The sequence below is a fragment of the Podarcis filfolensis genome, assembly GCF_964270895.1.
Source record: "Podarcis filfolensis genome assembly, chromosome: 3".
NCBI classification, from domain to species: Eukaryota; Metazoa; Chordata; class Lepidosauria; order Squamata; family Lacertidae; genus Podarcis; species Podarcis filfolensis.
Window position 1 is genome coordinate 77480780 of NC_139606.1, and position 24575 is coordinate 77505354.

General features: G+C 39.5%; 1 protein-coding gene across 1 annotated transcript in view; it reads left to right on the forward strand.

The window, feature by feature from the left end:
• Window positions 1-24575, forward strand: part of RYR2 (ryanodine receptor 2) — a 246664-nt gene that overhangs the window by 68513 nt on the left and 153576 nt on the right. The window contains 11 exon segments of the mRNA XM_083606142.1: window positions 205-283; window positions 1477-1589; window positions 4597-4696; window positions 5765-5861; window positions 14408-14482; window positions 16343-16499; window positions 17839-18003; window positions 18375-18496; window positions 19326-19509; window positions 20916-21051; window positions 23010-23105. Of these exon segments, the coding sequence (XP_083462268.1) occupies window positions 205-283; window positions 1477-1589; window positions 4597-4696; window positions 5765-5861; window positions 14408-14482; window positions 16343-16499; window positions 17839-18003; window positions 18375-18496; window positions 19326-19509; window positions 20916-21051; window positions 23010-23105 (1324 nt within the window).

Sequence of the window (24575 nt, forward strand, 5' to 3'; positions counted from 1 at the left end):
GCAGCCTTGAGTTCTGAGTCTATCTCTCTGTTTATGCTGGCACTCTATGTGTAAAAACGTCCCCTTAGAATAGCCCTTGCTCCCTTCTGGCAAGCCCATATCTACAGCTGCTCCATCTCCCTCACAGTATTATATAGCAAAGTAATTATATGTCTAAATTGAATAAGGAGCATAAAACTAGTTTTTCTTTTCCTTCTTTCTTAGTACCTGTGTTGTCTCTCCACCTCAAGAACATCAATGGACAAACTGGCATTTGATGTAGGCTTGCAAGAAGATACCACAGGTAAATAAAAGCTCTGCAAAAAACTGCACATTCTTTTATATGGCAGCAAGTTGAAATGGGTTTAAATTTCCAACAGAAACTTACAGTATTATACAACTAAAAGCATTTGTTTGTACGTTCCAATAGACTTTAAAATATTCTATGTTCCCTTTTTTTTACCTCACAAATGCCTAGTTCCTTTCCTGTTAAAAATATATGTGAACATACAAACACTGTAAGTTATTTATTATTTGGAATCCCTAGTGAATCTTTCAACTGAGACTGGTTTTGACTTTCTTCTGTTCAGATAGTATTCTGCTTGCAATTTTAAAGCTAATTCATTCAATATTTTATAGGGCAGTGGAGACCATCTCTCCAAGGTGAATTTAGTTGCATGTTTCTTATTATCAGCTTTGTGAGAATGCATATTTTAAAGACTATATCCATTCTACAGAAAAGGAGAGTGTGTGCCTATCACAGTTTGATTTTAACAGCAACATTTCTAGAACTATTCATTTAACACTCTTATTTAACACTCACAGTGTGGCAGTTGCTATTTTTTGCTTTGCAGACTCTTCTTTTGTTGACAGGAGATGTGGATTCATTTGATTATATGCAGCTGTCACACTTCTGCAATCTTTAAATGGTGTGGACTACCACCAAGTGTAGAATAGAAGTCCCATCCTAACCATTTCATAGAGCCGGCTCCATATTCCATATTCTCAAAAATACAATTTTAAAAGGAGGTCAGAGACAAAAAAAAATTGTTAATGTAACAGCTGAAAATTAACTGTGGAGGAGCAATGGAGTCTTTAATATGAACTTTTCTCAGGGTATGGTCTAAAGATGCAGTAGACCAACACCTTGCTGAAGCTGCAGGTCTGCATCTGGTCAGTGCCTGGATTGATCATTACCTGGGAACCACGTTTATACTGCCTTGGATTCCATGATGGAAAAAGGCAGTATACAAATGTACTTAAATAAGTAAAACTGCCAGCAGGCTAGCCATTTATTTTTGGGGCGCTATTGAACTAAAATAATATTTATTAGTACAAAATTGCGATCCCGTGTTCATTCTTCAGCAAAGTATGTCCAAATCATGACAAGTCACTGCATCCCAAAACCACAATTAGATGCAAAAATAGAAACAATGTATAACAAGGTGCTTTTTACATTCTTCTGCCCATCTTTTCCATTAATTGCTGGTAATGTAGGTGAGGCATGCTGGTGGACAATACACCCTGCTTCCAAACAGCGTTCTGAAGGAGAGAAAGTACGTGTTGGGGATGATCTCATCCTAGTTAGTGTCTCATCAGAAAGGTACTTGGTAAGTGAAGTATGTTTTGAGTATAATAATTACATGGTACTTAACAAAGCTTAGTGAGACAGACTCTAATTTTAAGACCATGTTTCTGATGTGTTATTGGATCTGAAAGTCAATACATACATGTTTAATGTTTTATTGTGTTTTTGTATATGCTGGAAGCCACCCAGTGGCTGGGGCAACCCAGGCAGATGGGAGGAGTACAAATAATCAAAATTATTATTATGACGTATTAGTCATTGACCTGGTTCATATGGCATGAAAATGTGTGGGCTCTTAGCGAGGAGCTCACTATCGTGCCATATGCACAAACAGTTCTGGTCACCTCACCTCCAAAGATACTGTGGAGATTAAAAAGGTCCATAAAAGTGCAACAAAATGATCAAGGAGATGAAAGACTCCCTGATAGAGAAAGGTTACAACATGTGTGGTGCAGAGCAAGTAGAAGTTCTTCACCCTCTCTCATAACACTAGAACTCGTGAACATCCAATGAAGCTGAATGTTGAAAGATTCAAGACCGACAAAAGAAAGTACTTCTTCATAAACCACATAGTTAAACTATGGAATTCACTCTTACAGTGTATAGTGGTTACCACCAATTTGGGTGGTTTTTAAAAGATTAGGCAAATTTATGAAGATTCAGGTTATCAACGGCTGCTGGTCGTCATTGCTGTGTTCTGCCTTCAATGTTTGAGGTGGTACGCCTCTAAAATACCCATTGCTGGGAATGGCAGGTGCAGAGAACACTGCTGCACTCATGTCCTGCTTGTCAGTTTCCCATGGGCATGCGGTTGGTCACTGTGACAACAGGACGCTGCACTAGGTGGCCCTTTGGCCAGATCCAATGGGGCTCTTGTCTTCTTAGTAAAGAACACAAAGGCAGATGAAAATAATGCAGTTACCTATTACCATTAGGTCAGATGCTAAAACATATGGTTTATTTATAAAAAAACATGTATTCTCCAGCCTTGTCTCTGCGCACCAATCAGAGCATGAGTTTATTTTACATAGAGGGAGGGGGTGTAACAGGAACATATGGGACGGGAAGTAAATTCTTCTCACAATGCACTCAGAATGTCTCATCAGTATTTGCACTGAATTCTGATTTTGCTACAAAATACTAGCTGCTTAAAGCTGTTGCCTATTTTAGTAGTAATGAAGGTTGCAAAGGCATATTCCTGGCTTATAACTGCGCATATACATACATACATACATACCCACATGCCCACCCACCCACCATATTTCTCTTACTGTAATTTGTTTTAAACTGTTTTTACCATTGTGTTTAAATTGTTAAATTGTTTAACCTGACCTGGGACTTTAGACTGAAGAGTGGGCAATTGATGATGATAATAATAATATAGTACACCCTGGTAAATTGAAAGATAATTGGCTTCTGGCTATACAAAAAAACAGTAGGGGTTCCAAGTGGTGTCTGCTTATACTCCTGGGGGCCTCATGAGTTATGATGGGCAAGACTGGATTGATATTCAACAACTTGGTGCACCATACTATGACAGCTTTTCTAGGGAAGAACCCTGACTTCTTTCTGACATGGCATGGAAATGGAAGTGACATCAGCAGGACAGAGGACAGGAAGCTGGCACGTTGACTGCTGATCAAGACCTCTGAACTGGAAAATAAACACATTGCTGATTCCTCGTTGCCAGAAAGATATAAGTGGCACAGTTAGTTTGTGTGTCAGTCCTGCACACCACTAAGTGTACAGAGTTAGCATCAACAGAGGATAGTTGAGAAGTAATATTAATCTGAATCTGGTGCTTCCTATCAGTTCCCTAGGGCACAGCATGTCTTTTAGCAGAAATTTTGATTCATGTAACCCCAGCTTCAAAGAAAAATGCCGTCTGAAAGCTATTACTTGCAGCATGAATTCAGTGATTACTCAGTATTTTCTGATTCACTGACAGTTGCATCAAGCCAGAGACCTGAAGAAAATTAGGTTTGAGCTTGAATGCAGGTGACTTGCTGCTGCAGAGACGTTTGAGTGACTTTTGGCTTCATAGGTTGTTGTTTCAATTTAGAAACTCCAGTGTGGATGCAGAGAGGGTTTGTGGTGTTTATACACAGCTCCTTGTGAGCAGGATTGTCCAGTTCTTATCAATATGTAAGGAAACTTCCCTGTGCAGAGCATTGTCTAGTAGTGTAGAGAACTGTGTAGCACTGTTGATGTGTGCATGGTTAATTAGAACCCCAATGATATTTTCATCAATTTCAATTTGTTATTAATTTCAAAGTCTTCTTTTTTCTTTCTGCATATGAATAGTGAGATAAAATTCACAGTAATAGAAATAATGAAGCAATATCAAGAGTTGCAAGCTGGAGGGTCAACATCTTTGTAAGTGGCTTGGATGAAGGAATTGAGGGGACGCTCATAAAATTTGCAGATGACACCAAACTGGGAGGGGTAGCCAATGCCACAGAATACAGAATCAGAATTCAGTATGACTTTAACAGATTGGAGAACTGGACCCAAACTAACAAAATAAATTTCAATAAGAACAAATGTAAGGTTCTCCCCTGAGGCAGGAAGAACCAGATGCACAAATATAAGATGAAGGACACCTGGCTTGCCAGTAATACATGTGAAAGTGATCTAGTGGTCTTAGTAGACCACAAAATACTGGGGGTGGGGGCCAGGTAAGCCCCGCCCTGGATAATTGATCACATGACATGGTGCATGCACACCATTTTAACAGCAATTCTGCCCCAATTCTGCCCCATCAAGTATTTTATGGGGACGACGACGACGAAGGGACTTTGGCCTCTAGGGTTTGGCTTTTAAGTCTGAGTGCCACAATTTAAGAAGGATATTGAGGAGCTGGAACATGTGCAGAGGCTGGTGACTAAGATGGGTAGGGAGAAGAGAGGAAGGGAAAGTCTTGTTGCACAAGTTGAAATCTACTTGTATGATATTTGATAAATACAGGTTCTTGTATATTCTTGTAGTATAGTTTAATAATTAGCTCTCTCTTTCTCCTATGTTTGCAGCATTTGTCTTATGGTAATGGCAGCTTGCGAGTTGACGCAGCCTTTCAGCAGACACTGTGGAGTGTAGCCCCCATCAGTTCAGGAAGTGAAGCAGCTCAAGGTAATATTGATAACATAATAATGCTAATGCTAATTGTACTATCAGTTAGCTGTTTCAATAATAATGGCCTGCAGATAATTGCTGTATTGAACAAGTATTTCAGGACCTTTATATTATTTTATTTGAGACAGATGGTACTGCCGCATGTCATAAAATCAGTCCTACTCAAGGACACTTGATTTTATAATGTGCAAAATGAATAAATAATGAGAGGGAATGCGCTGGATGATAGGCAGGTGGTTGTGTTGGCTTTTGATTTTTCTGGCATTCTCTTAGCCACCCACTCCCAACTCGTTCGTCATCTTGCTTAGTGTCTGCTTTTTTACATGTCACAAAAATCAGTACCGGGGGAGTGCACATTAGTGCTGACTTACAATATATCTGATTTCACTGGTGTGTAAAAATACCTTGGGGAAACCATGGATTCCTGGTTTGTCAGATAGCTTTTACTATTATTATATTTAATGAAGTCTGCACTGAATCATAATTATGCTGTTAAAAGCTCTTATTTCTGTTTTGTGCGTGATCTGGTAGTAGCTTTTATTGAAAGCAAATAATCTTTATAGATTTTATCATACATTTACATTTCAATAATGTAATGTAAACACAATAGTGTTTCAGATTATTCTCTCCAAGAGTATGCAAGGCTTAAATCTTGATTAGTGCCGTTAAAAGATGGCTACTTTCCCCAGTAGCCTTGTTAAAAAGCAGGAAATCTGACTTTTGACACATAGACCGATGAGTGCTGTCTTTTAACAGATCACTTACTGCACTTATTATTCTAGACATGACTTCAGACAGTGCCTGCAAAACCTTGCATGTGCACAGGGCACCCACAGGCTTAGTAAGGAGTGAATCCATTACTTCTATTCTTACTATAGCCCTTTTAACACCAAATAAAACAAAAAAAAACTAAAACTAAAACAACTAGGAGACAGGGGTGCGGATTTAAAACCAGTACTATCGGGATTCTTTGAAATTGAATGGAAGTAGATATTTGCAGATTTTGGGCTTGGATTAATCCTAAAACACATAATGTTTGCCACCCCCACCCGCCCCCAATTATAGGTTACCTGATAGGAGGTGATGTACTGCGGTTGTTACATGGTCACATGGATGAATGTTTGACTGTCCCTTCAGGAGAGCATGGAGAAGAGCAAAGAAGGTAAATTTTATGATGGGAGGGGGAAAAGATGGTCTTGACAGGATACTGTGGACTGGGCCACTTGGTGTTCTGAGAAGGAACCAGCAAGAGAACTGCTGCACTTATCACTCCCTAAGCCCCATAGCTCTAGGAAAGGGGCTATGTCACAGGCCCCATGAGGTGGGGAGACTCTTATTAGCAACTGACCAAGTGCATTGAGACCAGACTGACCCCTTGTCTATAGCTGATGTCACTGGGTAAAATGCCAGCATGAAAAAAGTAAAGTAGAAGGAACTGTTACTGCTCTGCTATCCTCTGGGAATTTGGGACTGTATTGCCTGGGGAAGTAAGTGTGAGATTGACCAAAGTCTAATAAAGCTAGGCTTTTGCCAAGCTTGTCTTCATTTGGGGCTCACATTTGAGCATATTCCCCTCATGGAATCTGTGGATCATGGAGCATTATTCATTGTGCCACTTCCCGAGGACAGTCCCACAAACAGAACAAGCAAAGAAATTAATAGGCTGGAATACTAATAGTGCAATCCTATATACTTGTCCTCAGAAGTAAGTCCCATTGAGTTCAGTAGGGCTTAATTCCAGGTAAGTAAGTATAGGATTGCAGCTTTAGTCATTTTTTTTTTTAAGCTGTACAGGTTGCAGTCTTGGTTACTCAAAAGCCTTCATTATACTTACTTGCTATATTTAGTTAAAATTGTTTGAGGACTTAAATCTGTTCAAGGGTTTATGGTTAAAGCACATGGCAAATCACCTGCTTTGCATATTGGGTTCAATTCCCAGTATTTCCAGTTGAGAAGGACCTTAACTAGAAGAGCTGGGATCTTGGAAGAGACTTTGCCCAAGATCTTGGAAGCTATTGCCAAAGTACCAAAATACGGGAACTTCTTATGACCCCGTTCCCAAATCTAAATGTAACATCCTTTTAGACCATAAGCATGAATGGAAATCTTAGTTCTTGTTTTGAGCAGTTGTTCTATAACAGTGAGTGCCAACAACAGTGTAGATTAAGAAGATACATGGTGGATTTTGCAAATACTTTTCTTGAAAATTGAGCCTGATCCTACATGGGCTTCACAATAAGAGGACCCACTGAAGTGAATAAAGCTTGCTTTAGCCAAAGGCTTGTGGAATTGGTATTTTTGATACTTTCGTTTATTGAGAATAGAAGTGTCATTTTATTTTTTTTGTCATTTTTCTGTTGCCCAGAGAAAGAGAGAAACCAGAGAGAGAATACTCTAGCAGCTCCTCTGTCACTTTATATGGAATCTAGAGGGAGAATAATGATTATGTGTCACCGTGTTTGGAGCTGGAGCAGAGTCACTATGGTGGGAGAAAATGTTTTTTACAAGAACATAGAGATACTTTTTCTCTCACTTTCCATATCCTACTCTGATGAGATTAATTAAGCTCATTTATTTATTAATGGAACTTTTAGACCAAACTTCATTACAAAGAATCAAAGAATGGTTACCAGCATGTTATAAAACACACTGGAAAATCATCACCACCACCACCACTACCACCGCCACTGCCACCCATTGGTTATAAGACCACCACCAGTATCCTAAAACCTATTGTCAGGGAACTGCCATCGAAGCCAGAGGCGGAGGCAAGGCTCCCAAGCGATGCTGGAGAAGGGCCCAGCAGGGAGAGAGGCAGCTCATCGGCTGGGGAAGGAAATCAGCGTAACACCAGGGATAAAGGGGGGCAGATGGGGGAATTGGCGAGGGGGCTCCAGGACTCCTTGCCGGAGACCAGCGGGGAGAGCACGGGTCCTCCGCTACCCACACCCACCCTGCGCAGAAGACTTCCGCGCAGGGAGAGTAGGCGGAGACTTGGCGTCAAAGAACTTTTGTGCTGGAAGAGGTTCAAGAAACGCCCACTGACGGATTCTCCTAGCGACTGAAACAGCCACGAAGTGAAGGGCTGTCCAGACAGAAAAGGTTTAACCAGGCAACCTAGCCAGGAGTGGCGGTAACTTACGCACGAGCAACCCCTATAACCATTACACCTATGATAGCCTGAACTTCAGTCATCAAATGCTCAGGAGAACAAATAGGATTCCAGAAACAGGTGTATATTATTCACCTTCAGGTTCCACAGTTGGGGAACTGTTGCAGAGAAAGCGCAATCCTGTATTGTGGTCCTGAATGCAACAGCTGAAAATGAGACATTAAAAAGGATCTCTTCTGATCCCAATTTTTGGATTTGATATATAGGGAGAGAAGCTAAAACAAATACCTCAGTCCCAGGCCATGCAGGGCTTTATTAATTAGTTGTATCATCTTGAATTTGATCCATATATGTGCCCAGTTCAGACTCCACAAAATGGGTATGATAGGCAGATGTCAGACAGACATCGGGCTTTGCTCTAGTAGCTGCATTCTGCATCACCTTCAGTTTCAAGGGAAGTCCAGTGTATAGCACTGGTTGTTTTTTCCAGAAACAGGCATAGCTGGCATGCCAGCTGAATTTGGAAATAGACACTACTCACCACTGAAACTAGCTAAGCCTCAAGAAACAGTGCTGAGTATCCCTAGACCAGGCTTCCTCAACCTCGACCCTCCCAATGTTTTGAGACTACAATTCCAGCATCCCTGACCACTGGCCATGCTAGCTAGGGGTCATGGGAGTTGTAGGCCAAAAACATCTGGAGGGCCGAGGTTGAGGAAGCCTGCCCTAGACTATGAACCTAGTCCTTCAGAGTGAGTGTGGCTTCATGCAGAACAGACCATTCACCCAAATCTGTGACATAGTAACTGCCCACCAGCAGTGCCTCTGTCTTGTCAAGATTCTGTTTCCATGTATTGGTCCTCTTTCAACCCATTACTATCCACAGGTCCTGGTTCTTTGCCAAAACAGCTTCATCTGGTTCAGATGGTGTGGCGAAATAGAGCCGAGTACAGTATCATTTGTAGATTTATTTACTGATAATATCATAAAACACCAGGGCATTGAACAACAGTAAAACAAAAATCACCCTTAAAAGCAATACATTGCACTACCCCTACCTGTTTCCCAGAACCGGGTAATCAACCAGAGTGAGCAAAACCTGGGCAAACAGCCAGATTGAAATTGGCCATGATAGGTCTGCTAAAGATTACAATAAAAGGTGTTATAATTGGGACTTGTGTTGGTTAGCATGACACTGATTAAAGAGTGTTGGAAACACCAATGATGCAGGTTGATGCACCTGCCTCAGGGAACAAAAAATGCAAGAGGTGGTGTCCTGCCCTTCCCACCACTTCCATTACTGCTGGAACATGCCCTCTCTCATTTTGGAAACGCTCTGCCTCTCCTCTGAGTTCAGCTAGAAGGGGCATTCCTGTGTGTGTCATTCTCACTTGTCTTTCCTGCCCCAGGGCAGAGAAGACAAGCAGCAATGCTTTGTGGAATGTTCCAGCTTTCACCAAGTTCAGCAAGGGGAACATTGTAATGGCGGCAGAAGCTGTGGTGGGCTGTGGCAGGGGGAGCAGGAGATGGCATGTTCCTCTTTTACCTCAAGGGGAGAAAAAGGACAGGCCAGGTCAGCATTTCTGAGCCAGCAAGGTTAAATGACAATAAATTGGAATTTGGTGGACTGAATGTTCATGTTCCAGCTTGTTTAAGCTGCTATCTCATGTTATCTGTTCCCTATATTTAAAATGGAAGCAATAGTTAAGTGCTTTTCTGAGTTGCTGAATATAAATAGAAGTGCTATATAAATCGGTGGTATAAAAAAATCCATAGAGAGGGAATGTAATTAGTACTCTTCTCATCAAGAAAAGTGAAAATAGATTTCAGGGAATAAAAAAAAGCCCCATTTCCACATGCTTATTTAACTGTACACAAGTTTAATGGATCCCACTTCAGAGCTGATAAAAAATACCAGGATGGCATGAGAATGGTTTGGGCAATTTAAAATATGTGAACCCTAAATTATTTGAGGCTCAGTTATAGAATGATACCTAACAGTGATTGCTCCTTTAGTTATTGTTCTACAAATTATTTTATGCTGTCTCTATTCAAGGAAGTTTCTTTGCTGTCCGTTATTACTCATGGTTTGTTTTAATTATAGCTGTATATTTTAATAATTTTGCTGTAAGTCAGCCAGGGAATGTTTAATGATGGACAGCTGTATGCATTTAATAAATAATAATAACACACAAAATGGAAATGCAGCTCCATTGCAAAGCTCTATTACGACCATATCTCTGATGAGTATGGTAGGATGATCAACTCCCTATTTGAGCAGTTAATGTATCTTCTGTTACTCCCACCTGTTTTTCTATCGGGAGCAAAAATACATTTTAATTAATTTAGTTCCTGGGCTGCATTTGGTCAGAATTCTTGTTTTAGTCTTCTATAAACACAAGCTACACTTAAACCTTTCCCCTGACAGGGATCAAGGCAGATAAGAGCAGCTAAAATTTAGGAAAAAACCCAATCATTAAGAAACAATTAAACATTGATAGAATTAAAACCACCTATCTACACACACCCTTCCCCCACCCCTATTAAAACTGGATAAATAATTACAATAAAAAAGCACAGCATAAGCCCTTTCATTAAAAGCAGTTTGAACAAGAAAGTACAGTGGTACCTCAGGTTGCATACGCTTCAGGTTACAGATTCCACTAACCCAGAAATAGTGCTTCAGGTTAAGAACTTTGCTTCAGGATGAGAACAGAAATTATGTGGCGATGGCACAACGGCAGTGGGAGGCCCCATTAGCTAAAGTGGTGCTTCAGGTTAAGAACAGTTTCAGGTTAAGAACGGACCTCCGGAACGAATTAAGTACTTAACCCGAGGTACCACTGTATTCACTTGCTGGTGGAAGGAAAGCAAGGGGGGAGCCAGTCTAGCTTCTCAAGGGAGGGAGTTGCAAAGTCTGGGAGTAGCCATGTTTAATCCTCCCAGGACTCAAGTGATGTTTAATGGAGGAGAAGGGAGGCACTTCAAATAGTCATTTGGCAAACCCCTCTCTAAAGTGCCTCCCCTCTCTTAAAAGGGACTGGGGGTTGGGGTGAGCTGTGAGGGGAGAAATGGGTGATGTATAAAGGGAGGGTTGCTGGTTTGGGGTCAGATTCAAAGTTCAAAGTGAGGAGGTGTTGGCTAGGTGTGGGAGAAGGGAAGTTGGCAAAAGAGTTGGTGGGTAGGCTGGGTTGCCAAGTGAAGCATGTGGGGTGGCAGCCCTAGTTAACAGCGCTCATATGTTAGCTTTTCTTGAATTTAAAATTGTGTTAAAAATTTTGACACTGACAGAAGGATTGCTGAGCTATTTTTTTTTTTAAAATGAAAAGGACAGATCCAAACCATGAGATTAAATCAAACCTAAATTGACAATAAATCCACCCCATTTTTAAAACATGCTGCTATGAGGGATAGGCAAACAATAAAGGCAGGTTTATAGGGTTCAGAAAAGCACAAGATACCACAACAATATTTCGTCAACCTGGAGTGCAAAGGTTTATCAGACTAAAATGAATCAATTTTTCTTCCAGCATACTGCATTTGGTTAATGACAGAGAGGCCTTTTTCTGCCTTTCTTTGGCAGAAAAAGCCCTCATTTATTAGATACAGGTCACCCATGTCAAAATTTATTGAAATACACTTGATTTCATAACAGTCGTAATGCGTTTAGGCAACATATTTGTCTATGTTGTCAGACAAAGATGGCTTGCTTGAGAATATTTCTAAGGTACATTCGCTTCGATCAGAATTCTTTTTGTCCCTCATTTCCGATGCCTAATTGTTATGTATTGCTATGCATATGTGTTTTCCTTTTTTTTGACAGTTACAGGTTTCTGTTTCTTTAAGAAATGCAGACTATGGAATTTTGCACTTGTGCCTGCTTAGATCTAAATACACCTTGCTGAGAAGAAAAGCAAATGGGATCCTACAGTGATAAATTAAGAAAGTGTATAGATTGTTTGGTACATAATTTCAATGTTACAGGCTTTGAAATAAACTGGGTGGACAAGGGAATTCATTGGCTGGGGGAGAAACAGCACAATGGTTCTATCCAGACTAGCTGCTTAAAAGCATGGATTCTTTAATGAGAGGCATGATTTTTATAGGGAAAAATTGAAGAAGGTTGTACAGTGGCATAAACCAAAATGTGTGTGAGCTTTAGCCCATCTTCTGAGTGCATGAAAAACTGCTGGTCTGTGTGCACCCTGCCTTTCTGATTTTGAAAGGGCTAAGCAACTTCTCAGTTCAGTTTGGGGACTCAGCTACATTCGTAAAGATAAAGCGCTTTATATGCGTTATAACATATGCCAACTAGTTTTCCTTATATGAAGTTTACAACACGTTTAACTGAATTGCTTTTTTGATGTGTCTAGATGCAGCCTGGGTTTCTATTTGTGGGGCACTATAGTATATAGTGAAACCAGTAATTGTGAAGTAATGGGACAGGATCTGATATTCTATCAGATGAAAAACTTTAAATAGCTTGATTTACAATTCAAGCATACCTCTGGCGCTATGTTGTTACTCTCTGCAAAGTTCCTAAATGGGAATAGTAAGCTGAGAAATAGAAACATATGGCACAGTAGGTCGATAGCATTTGTAACAGCAGTAGCTATTTCATTTAAGACTGCAATAGTGAATCCAGTTGTATCCTCACTAGTTCAATGAATTCAGTAGGACAGACATATACACGTGAGAGGAACTGTGTCTTGTCTTAGATGCATTTTATTCAGGCCTTTTTCTTCTGTACTGATAAATAAAAGCTTATGTATCTTTTTTAAATATCTGCATTGGAGCCTATGCAGTTCTCTGACAAGCTTTTCCCTCATGGTTATTAATTAGTGCTAGGGGAATATAAAGTAATAATTCAATTTTTATTCCATGTAACTAATTTGTTGTTTTAATTAAATGGAATAGATTCAGTGATCTGGGCTCCTTGTTTAGGTTTAGCCATGGGCAGGCCTGTGCAATTTCCTAATTTACATCACACAAATGTGATTTTTTTTTTAACCACAACAGAATAAATTGGTAGAAATTTGATTGGGTCTGCTGGGCTCCTACACACCTGTCCCAGTAGTGTAACTTCATATGTTCAGCAGAAAAGCAAGGAATACGCGTAGGAAGCTTTTAAGATCAAGGAAAATGTTGAATTGTCCACAGGATTGTAGTGAATTCTCAGCAAATTACCAATTTCCATACCCTAGTTCAGAGGTGGTTAGCCCAAGAAGTTTTTTTGTGGTCTACTAATACCCCTCATTTGTCACTTGAAGAAAAAAAAATATTGATGGTTCCTATAGGTCTCCTGCTGTGGTGCCATGATGCTTAAAGGTGTTTTTTTTTTTTTTACAGCTGTCAACTCCCATGTTTATCCTTTAAAATAATAATTTTAAAAATCTGACTACTCTCATTATCACCTGTCGTGATGCCTAAAGGTTCTTGTGATCCCTCGTTACCCACAAATTTGTCCTTGAATTTTATTTGCCACTCTAGCTTTTACACTCCAGCCATTTCCACATTTACCTATGATCCCTTGGAGGGTTGACCATGGCTCAATGTGGTACGCAGCCCCCCCCAAAAAAGCTTGGTCACCCCCTTAGGTGGTTTTTGTAACAGGACAGTTAACAGTACAGGCAAGAAGAAGTGGTTGCTTTTTGTTTTCATTGGAGATTATAGAAACACGAATATATTTATTGGAGCTGACCTTTCGTCTGAACTGCGCAGGCTTTTCAATTACTGTCCAAACAAGAAAATAAGCATTAATTGAAACCTCCTGCACAACCATGGCAACATAGGTTTAGTTGACAATGGTTCCTGCCAAAAATGGCCTTGGTAAAGTTTCCCTATAGTACACCCTGCAGATATATTCATGGGCTCAACATGTTTGATTGTGCCCCATAGCAGCTTCCTCACTCATAAGCTTTCTCCCTTTCCCTCATATTTATTCCACCTGGCAGGTTTGTCTTGGGATGCTCTTAGGTCACTTACTTCTCAACTGTACACTGTTTCTTGCACAGCTTCCCCTTCCCTGGGTTGTAGGGGAACTTACAAGGGAAACTACTTTAGTCTCTTATTTTCCTGGAAGGAAAGAGTGCTAGAATATGAACAAAACCTGTCTAATATATAGTACCGTAATATAGTACAGTAGCCATATTTGTACATGTTTTCATTATAAGAGGGAATATCTATGAAGAAAGGAAATGACTGAAATATTCATTTGATTAAACAGATCTCAGAGAAATAAACTGGACACTAGTTTGATGTGATCATGCCAGCCCTACCTAACTAGTAAAGGTAGCTTACTAGCTCAACAAAATATATAATATATCTTGGAATGCAAATCTTTCAGTAGGATATCAACTGGAAAGAAGCCACAAGAGACTGGAAATGGACAGATTTTAAGAGAGCTGAAAGTCTGAGTGGTACTGCTTTGCTTGGTGTTTATCTTTCTGTTGCCTCTGGTGAAAGCAGGATGGATGTGGGCACACTAGGATCAGCAGTTTCTTTTTGAAGAAACTAAATCAGCTCTCTCTAAAACACTATCAGCTATTTTCAGCCTAAAGGTCTGGGAAACTCAGAAAATTCCTCTTGTGTTGCAGAACAGTCCATTATGAGGGTGGAGCCGTGTCGATTCATGCTCGTTCTCTTTGGCGATTGGAGACTTTGAGGGTTGCGTAAGTAAAGAACCTTTGGTACAATGCAATTCCATTATGGCAACAAATGTCCCCGCTCTTTAAAATGCAAGCTTTCTCTTGAGAATTTTTTTGTGTTTATGCTGAAAGACTGATGGCAATTTGGAAATGTATTTATTTACCCAAGATCTTAATCTACAATTTTGCCCTGTGAAAGTTTCACATGGAATTGATTTCCAATATGGGTTTGTGACGCTATTACAGTTGTCAGATAGGTGTCAGTTTCAGGCTTTTCAAAATGCTGATTTGGGACAAGTTCCACGAAAATTGATAATATTAATCAGTAAATGCCAGCAGCTGTGGGAAAAAGTTGTACTATAAAGCTGCAGCTGCTTTTGTTCCTGTCTTCTGATGGTAGCAGAGCCAGGCTAATGGAACAACATTTTTCTTCTTTTGGCTGTTTGACCTTGAGAATTCTAGTGCAGTGAATGAGAAATAGGTTCCTTTAAAGTTCCCTTGTGCATTTTTTTAAGAAGTGCATTACCTTCTTACCTAGGATTGCATAGGAGCTGTTAGGTAGGTGGTCTAACAAATGACAGCCTACAGTCCAGGCTAACACATATCCTTGATACTTGACAGAGGAATACTTACCTAAATTTCAATTTAACTGTGATATCGAGTCATCTCCCTTTATAGATAATACGAGAAACATACAAGAAATGCCTTACAACTGTCAACAGTATCCAACTGCTCAGTTCTCATGCTGTTTATGAAATCAGCATTGGCATGGGCTAATCTTCTCCACATATACTCACACCCCTTTTACTATCGGTGCATGTTATAGGCCAAATTGATGTCTTATGTGAGGATTGTGTATTTATTGTGACTAGGAGCCTCATTGACTTAAACGGAACTCGGTGTTCTGCAGCCCCCTATTGGTAGCACAAAAGAAATGTGCTGAACTAAGGAGAAGCCTTGCTATTTGCCTTTTTCAGTCTGAGATGGATGTACAAAGTACAAGCGAAAGTATGCACCTGCGAATTCCTGTTGTGTTTCCTAAGTTGTAATGAAACGATGCTGTGTGTGGGTGTGTGGAATTCTGTTCTTGGAAGAATTTAGAAGATTCTCTGAATGTGCAAGTAGCAGTAGCAAATCACCTGACTGGCTTCGCTGCCATGAAGCTTTTAGGTGTAAGGTGACAGGGTTATGGCAGCGTATTTGTTTTTCCAGCTGTTGCTAGTGAGGCTTCCAATACTGAGCTCTCCATCTCTCCTGTTGTCTTCATAAGCCACATAATTGTCTTGCTATAGTAGGCCTTTAAGGAAAAGAAGGATGCAGCCTTTACATGAAGTGGTGTCTTCCACCTGTTGAAATAATTCATATGTTTTTGAAACGGGGAAATAGAACATCTTGGATGCAGCATTTCTAGCTGCCTGCACATAAATGAAATGGAGTCCACCCAGGTGTCCTTTGTGAAAGCTTCAAATTTCAATTAGTTCTTGTGGTCTGCAAGCCATTCACCTTGATGCAGAGCTCTCTGTACACTCTGATGTCCACATGGAGCACTTGCGAATGCGTGCCCAAAATCTGTAATGATAGACAAATCTATTGTCCCAAATAATATACCTCTTGATCTGCTACCTCTGTTGAGATGAGCATGTAGCCTTTGCTGGCAGCTAGCTTCTTGGGTGCATTAAAGTTATCTTGCCTAAGAAATCACTGCTATGCCAATGTGCCATTCATTCTGAAAGTAAAACCAAAATGTTAACTCAATAATTGAAAATATTGTTGTTTTTATAAAATTGAGTTCAAATTACTTTTTAAATCATCTTTCATATTTCGTTTGACATTTAACTATGGAATGTTACATGATCTAAGAATGCAAATTTGAACCTTTTTTAGGTGGAGTGGAAGTCACATTAGATGGAGTCAGCCGTTCCGATTAAGGCATATAACAACAGGGAAGTATTTGAGCCTGATGGATGACAAGAGCCTTCTTCTAACAGACAAAGAGAAAGCTGATGTGAAATCTACAGCCTTTTGTTTTCGGTCTTCCAAGGTAGAAAACTCAAGTGCAGTGACAGATAGTGTAAACTTGATGGAAACATTAACATTTCCAGTTGAACTATAATTTCTTAGCAGTTGGGCTGTGCATGCTTGTAGCATTCTCTCTATGAAATTAAATAGCAGTGGACCATAAAAGTACATAAGGGTAAAAGTTGTGAAAGCAGATCTTAGATCCGGCTCCTGCAATTGTCTTTTGATTTCATTTTGTTATGTTGGGCTTTACAACATCTGGAACACTACTCTTTGGATCTTAATACCTACATGCCTGATATATTATGCATTTGATACAAATTCTCTTTAAAGTACAGTGTGCATGCATACACTTTTTCACTGTTAGTCTGTTTGTCATAAATTACTCTCTATATAAGTTAAATCGTGACCCTTTAAAAGTCAGATGTGTATTTATATTGATGAAACAATTTCATAAGAGTGTTGGGAAAATATGTATTAATCTAGGGCTGCCAACTAATACTCAGCTGGGAGTAAATCCAGTTCAGCTCGGTGAGGGCTGCACTGTTGGCTAATCTTTTTTGCACACCCATTTTAGAGTTTTCACACTCCTGCCCCATTGTTCAGTAGATGGAAGCATGTCAGTCTTAATAAAAAGCTGCATTCTGTCTCTTCAAACTGGCATCTTCTCTTTAAAACTTTTATTTAAATCTTTAATGTTCATATAATAGCTTTAAAGTGCATTGTGTACTGGCTTTTTATCTGATGGATCTGAAAGAATCACAGCTTCAGTGCAATGTCATTAAGTTTATTACAACTGAGTGAAGCTGAAAAAATGCTGCTAGAGCCAAACTGATTTACTATAATTTTATGTGTATGAATTAGTCCAGTTTGGAGGATTCCCATAGGCTCAGTTGAACCTTGTTTCATCACCCTTATATACACATGCGTATATCCCATATAGGGGGAGGGGGGCCTATGGGAATCAACTGTGTGCAGGTGATGTGGATGACTGGATCATGCCTTTCAAATTTGTGCATAGTTAGTGTGTTAGAATTACTATACTTGAAAACGTATATAATGAAATGATATAGACTCCATGCACAGAAGAATTAAAAATAAACATGTAAGTAAAATGTTGCTTGTATAGTAATGTTGTACGTATATAAAAGAAATTGAATTTATGGGTGTTTGGAGAAATGTGGTTGTATTATGGAGGATAAAAACATACACTTAAATCTAATTGAAGTAGGTCAACCTTTAGCTTGTACGCACAAATGCTATCAGTTTTAATGCTTACTATTTTTTATTTAGGAAAAGATATTTCACCTTTCAAAAAATTTTAATGTATGGGCTAACGTATTACATCTTCTTTAAAAAAGGAAAAATTGGATGTGGGTATAAGAAAAGACGTGGAAGGAATGGGAGCACCTGAGATAAAGTATGGAGACTCAGTCTGCTTCATACAGCATGTTGACACTGGATTGTGGCTCACGTACCAGTCAGTGGATGCGAAGTCTGTAAGAATGGGGTCTGTGCAACGCAAGGTAAGATGTTTTATACAAAGATATCATATATTTATGTTTAATATTATGCGAATGAAAAGGCACTGTCGGTGTGGCATTTTACATTTCAACTTTTCCCAAGTACTAAATGTGTTTCCCTATCAAAATAACAGTAGGCACCGAATCCTTTGGGACAGAATTTCATGTTACAAAGATTACAAGGCGGCTGGTGAAACTCTAGTCCCATGCCCCCACCACAATGTAGTTCCATATAACCTATACAAGGGCTGTTTTTTAGACAGAACTCACTGGAACTCAGCATGTAAAGCACTTTGAGCATTTGGGAAGAGTTCTGTACAAAATGATAGTTTTCTCCTTTTGTGATCCTTGTTCTTTGATTTTGTTTTTGGCAGGCTATCATGCACCACGAAGGCCATATGGATGATGGCCTAACATTGTCCAGATCTCAGCATGAAGAGTCACGTACTGCACGAGTAATTCGTAGTACCGTCTTCCTTTTCAACAGGTTCATAAGGTACATGGTTTGTTCTGGTTGAAAACGAATACCTTAGCTAGGCCTTAGTACCTGTAAGTTAAACAAGCAAACATTCTTCCACTGTCTCCACTCCCCCCCCCCCCAATTCATCCGTTGACACCTCCTATATCAAATTTTAGACTGTTTCCCCCAGGGAACAATGACTTGTCCACTTGTCGCGCATAAAGCACAATGTATACCTATGACACTATGGCCTGGTTTATGAAATACTAAGCTATGGTTTATTTGATCATCCAAACAAGGCCTTGCAACATAAACATAGTTTATAAACCACCAACCAACCATGCTCATAAACCTTGGTTAATGTTAACCATGGCTTAACTTTATGTGTATACCTGGCCTATCTAAATTAGTGGTGACTAACCTTTGGCCCTCCAGATATGATTGAGTACAACTCCCATCACCTGGCACTGTTGGGCATGCCGACTGGGACTGATGGGAGTTGGAGTCCAAGAGCATTTGTAGGGCCACAGGTTGGCCACCCCTCATTTAAATTGTCATTACCATACTTACCCTAATGGGCAGCACAAGAAACACATGACAAAAATAAAACATAACATCTGTAGTATAAAAAGTTATGGGGTTTCAGCAGGAAGTTATGGGATATGCACTGATTGGAAGTGAAGCAATGTGACTACTCTGAAACCTTTGTAGGCACAAACAGAATTGAAAGTGATATTGCGTTTGACTGCCCAAATAGCATCAAGAGCACACACAAAAATCATGAATGCGCAATAAATAGAACGTTTGGAGGGCTCCTCAGACTGGGAACATGTCATACTTAGAAGAGCTGTACAATTCATTTTAGGGGCCTTGATGATCTCAGCAAGAAAGCAAAGTCTTCCACAGTTGACTTACCCATTGAGTCAGTCAGCCTTAGCCTCCAGGACTTGATTGGATACTTCCATCCACCTGATGAGCATCTAGAGCACGAGGACAAGCAGAACCGCTTAAGAGCACTGAAGAATCGGCAGAATCTCTTCCAGGAAGAGGTAGCAGTCTTGGTTTGCCTTTGGTGCATTACTTTTGGGACAGGTTAATAATTCTTTCAGCTTGACATAATGATTTGCATAAGGTTCTTTGAGTCAGGTTTTTGTTTGGTTGGAAACAAAACATGCTAGAAAGAGAAAATGTTTTGAAAAGTTTGTGGTTTTGTCTCCCCTTGTATTATGTGTGTTTTTGAAGGCAAACAACTTTAGGGGAAGATGTGTAGAAATTTATCTGGTCATCTAATTTTGCAAGTGTATGGAAGCCTCCTTGTTGGGTGACAGGAGAACTGCTTGCTAGTCTCGAAGAACAGTCATAACACTAAATCATTTAGGATGTAGTCCTAAACCATAGTTTAGCATTCAGCAACAGTGAGCTTCAGGCTTGCACACTCACTATGCTTCAAATGATAACTCTAGTTAATTAAGCTATGATTTGCTGAAATAAGTCAATATCATAAACTAGTTCTATCTTGGCTTCTTAACTGAAAACTCTAGTTAATTAAAGTATGATTTGTTGAAAGAAGTCAATATCATAAACTACCTTGGCTTGTTGCAGTCAGCTATAATTTATTTTAGCATTGACATACTGCTTAATCATTAGCATTTCTCAGCATTTATTAAACTAATCTCAGCGTGTCCTTTTCAAATGTAAGAATAAATCTCAGTTGGTAAGAACTAGAAACATACTCCTTGAAGCCATTCCAGGAGAGACTAGTGGGTAGTTTGAAACTGTGAGGCTCATTCATAGTGTTAAAGTATGCTTTAGTGCTTTAATGCAGAGGTGGCAGACCTGCAGCTCCCCATAGGTTGCTGGACTAGAAGTCCCATCATCTAGGACCATTGGTGATGTCGGCTGGGGCTCATGAGACTTGATATCTGGCAGGCCACAGGTTACTCACCCAAACCAGACTTCTGTGAAAGAAAGCTTTTCCCCCAGAAAAAAATGGCTAATGCTTGCAAATGCATTATTCCCAAAAATGCAGTGATGCAGGGAGTGAGAGCTGTATCAAGCTTGAACAAATACAAGAATAAGAACTCTCCAGAGAAGGAATAAGCTTGGGATTCTCAAACAGGGCACATGTGGGCACCACAGTGGCCTTCGAAACCCCCTTAGCACCCACCAAGGCCCTCCCATTTTTTTTTTTAAATAAGGTTTTGTGGCTTTTTAAAGTATTTTGTGGAGTTGCTTGTTTTTAGGGGTATAGCATGCTTTTTGGGTTTGTGTTTTTATTTATTTAGGGTGATGTCGGCATTTTGCCTGCTTTGGGGTGCACGTGTATATGCCTATATTGTTTTCTTTTTCCTTCTCTTTGGTTTTATTGTTTGTACCTACAAAGCTCATTGCAAGTTGTTTCCCCCCTGTTACAACAGCTTCTTATTATTTGAGATAAGCGCTATTTCTCTTGTAGGGTATGATCAACTTGGTGCTTGAATGCATTGATCGCTTACATGTATACAGCAGTGCAGCTCATTTTGCTGATGTAGCTGGGAAGGAGGCGGGAGAGACTTGGAAATCTATCCTAAACTCATTGTATGAATTACTAGGTAAGATATGCATTTCAGAAATGGCGATTTTAGTTATCCAAATGCACACAAAAAATGCTAATGAAACCCCATAGGGCTTCAACATCGTGCTATTACAGACATTTCATCTGTGCAAGCATTCCAGTTTACCAAATAGAATGATTCCCCTTCCCCATGTGTTCTGGGTTCTACTGTCCACTCAAACCATTTTAGGGAGTGTGTCTGTGAGGTGACAGGAGGGGATCCTTGTTGCACAAGCAGAAACCCTTGCTTAGGGCTTCAACTGACTGAGTTTGCTAGGTGAAGCCCATTCTATACGTTAAAGAATTTATATAGGATTTTCTTATAAGAGAAAATTTTTGCGGGGGATAAATCTCTAACTTGCTTAATTGAAGCATCTCATGCTGAATAAAGCTTAAATACTGCCCTGCAAGTGCTTTTATTCATTCTTTTGGTTTGGGCCAATATTTAGGAATATTGTTCATTCAGTCCTGTTTTCCATAAGCTATAGATGAGATGTATGGCTGATAGCAGATAGCTGATGTTTTCATTATTCATAGCCTTTAATATATACCAGATGCATTATCAGAATGCAGACTGAAATCTTTATACAGAAGAAAATTGTTTCTATCCATGTTGTGGCTAGCCATAAATTTAATTAAAAAATAATATGTAACAAACTGATTGCATTTTCCACCCAAAGGAAAATGGTTTTTTGTGATATTTGATAGTTCCGTAAATATATTGCTATTGAAAAAAAGTTACAAATATATTACTTCATAAGACAATTTAATCACTCTCAGTTACTCCATGAATTAAATATAGTGCTAATGTAGTTCATTTCTGTGTGGGAAGGTGAGACTTGTGAGTATAATGAATTATGTTTCCCAGTTCCATTATTAGTAATACATTTCTTCTACAATATTATTTTCAAGAGTAGCTCATGGAACTTATTTTCCTCTCCTGGCACAATAGGTCTTCAGGGAATATCTGTGTTCCACAATTAATTGTAGAATTTACCTGACCTGTGGTAAAATTAGCTGCAGCTCTGACGCTTCTAAATTGGGAGTTTATTAAGATTCTTTCTTGATTGCTATTTTAGCTCTGAAGCTTGGACTGTGTAGGATAGAAAGATGGTTTGTCTTGGATGACGATGACAATTGCTTCTTCTTATACATACCCTCAAGCCATTTCGTCTGGTGATTTATACCAGGGAACAGACATGCTGTTGAAGTTCACTAGACTCAGATCTAGCAGTGATCTGGGCAACACTAATTTACAAGGAGAGGACAACATTAGAAATTTCTGAATTTTTCTCCAGAATCCAAGTCAGAGAAGACTAACTGGCAGAAGGGCTGCTTACAGAAAAAAACTGATGCTGGCAGGAGTGAGGGAGAGGAAGGTGTTCCATGAGGAGTTCCCAGGGCTCCCTGTGAAGGGACATTTTCTACATTAGTTCTTCAAAACAGCTAGACTCAGTAAAAGTAGATATGGGAGAGGCCTTTGGACTTGACCAAGCAGTGCGTGTGGGTCTTGATGGGGGATATTTTCCTGTTTGAATTTAATACACAGGAGTCAGGAAGGCACTCAACGTAGCTTCCTGAGGGAGCATAAGCTCTGAGGAAGGTTTGCCCAAGCAATGTGACATGGAAACATAACTTTATAATGTGAGTTGGTTTTTCACCATATAGAATAAAATATAAAGTGTGTGCTATTCAGGATGGGTTGCACGGAGAACGCAGCCTATGTGGTAACAAAGTATATGAATTTTTCACCTTTTGTAAAGATGACTTAAGGCTGCAATCCTAACCCCACTTAACCTAGGAGTAAACCCCATTGATATGAAAGTATTTGCTTCTAAGTATAAACGGGTTGGATTACACTGTAAGACATATGTTCTGTATTAACTAATGTGATTACAATGCATATAACAGTTGGTAAAATAAAAAAAAACTAATCACCCTTTTCATTCTTTTCAGCTGCTTTGATTAGAGGGAATCGTAAAAATTGTGCCCAGTTTTCTGGCTCTCTTGATTGGCTCATTAGTAGATTGGAGAGACTAGAAGCATCTTCTGGTATGTATTTTTTTTTAATCAAAACTAGACAGCCCATAAAAAAATCCCTTGCTTTCACTGTTGTGCAATCTGCTGCTGTATCTTTTTAAAAATAAAATGGCAAGCATGTTTTAAGTTCTACTCTTTGGGCAAGTAAAAACACACACATTGTTTTTTAAATCACAGAAGATTCATGTGCAGGAATGATTTTACACAACTTAAACTGGGATTGCAGTTGTACAGATACATGCATAATCTTGTGAATATGCAAGAGTTCCATTAATTTCAGCTGAGACTATTTAAACCAGGGGCTGCCTGCCCATACCACACTTCCTTTTCTGTAACCTCCCCTATTGCGCAGACACCACCCCGTGGTAGCCTCCTGGTTCGCTCACCACCCCGCTCACCACATTGCAGGTATTCAGCCTCCTTTTCACACACACTCAGTTCTGAAGCATCCAGCTCCTCCTATTCTGCAGCTTCCTTTGTACCCAACCTTTCACTTTATCCTATTCCTATGCCTCTTTTCTCCCATCTCCTTTATGACAACCCCCTTGCAACAATCTCCACTGAACATGGGCAGGGTGCCTTCCTCTCCCCCACTGTGGCGCCCACAGTGGCTTAGTACACTCATGTACTTAGTACACTCATGTACCCCATGGCTTAGTACACTCCATTATCATTCTCTCTTTCTCTTCCACTCCCTTTGGTACACTTCCTCCCACCATCTCTCCACAAGATCTCCTTCAATACATGCCCATTAGCCTCCTCATCTCTACCTCCCAGTAAGCTGCAGTGATGTGACCAAGCAGAGTTCAGGTGAGCAGCAGCACCAACAACAACCACACCTTCCACTGCTGCTTATGTCCCACTGATTCCAATGAGACTTTAAATAGCATTTTCTTGGATGATGCCTGTTATTTCTTGAAAAATACCTAAATTGTTTTTCTGCATCTTAGCATACATAGAATAAAATTATAAACTGGCAGCCATTTGAGACTTCCGTATCATTTGTTGTTGTTCTAAATGACAATAACGTGTCACTTGCTACAAATTAGAAGCTGATTCCAGTTTGGATTATGAAGCCAAGAACGATGGAGTGCTCTACAATTTAGTTTTTAAAACTCAACAGAGATAATTGTATATGATTACTTCATTAAAAATGTAATTGGCCTTTGGGCTTTAAGATAAAAATCAAATGAGCAGTTTAGATTTTAATTAAATTAACAGTTTAGATTCTCCCCCACATTATCTTCTCTCAAATTAAAAGAGGAACATTTTGAAAATACTTTAATGATATGTTTGCCCCTAGGGACACTGGGTATAATTTTGGGAAATAATATAGATAAAAATGGTCCTTTTATTATAATTCAAAATTATCACACTATTTAATATTTAAATCAGTCAAACCTTTATCTGTAAATAGAATTAGTTTCAGGTAATGAGCTTATCTGCATGATAAGGAAACCACTTATGTGTTTTCTGTATTTT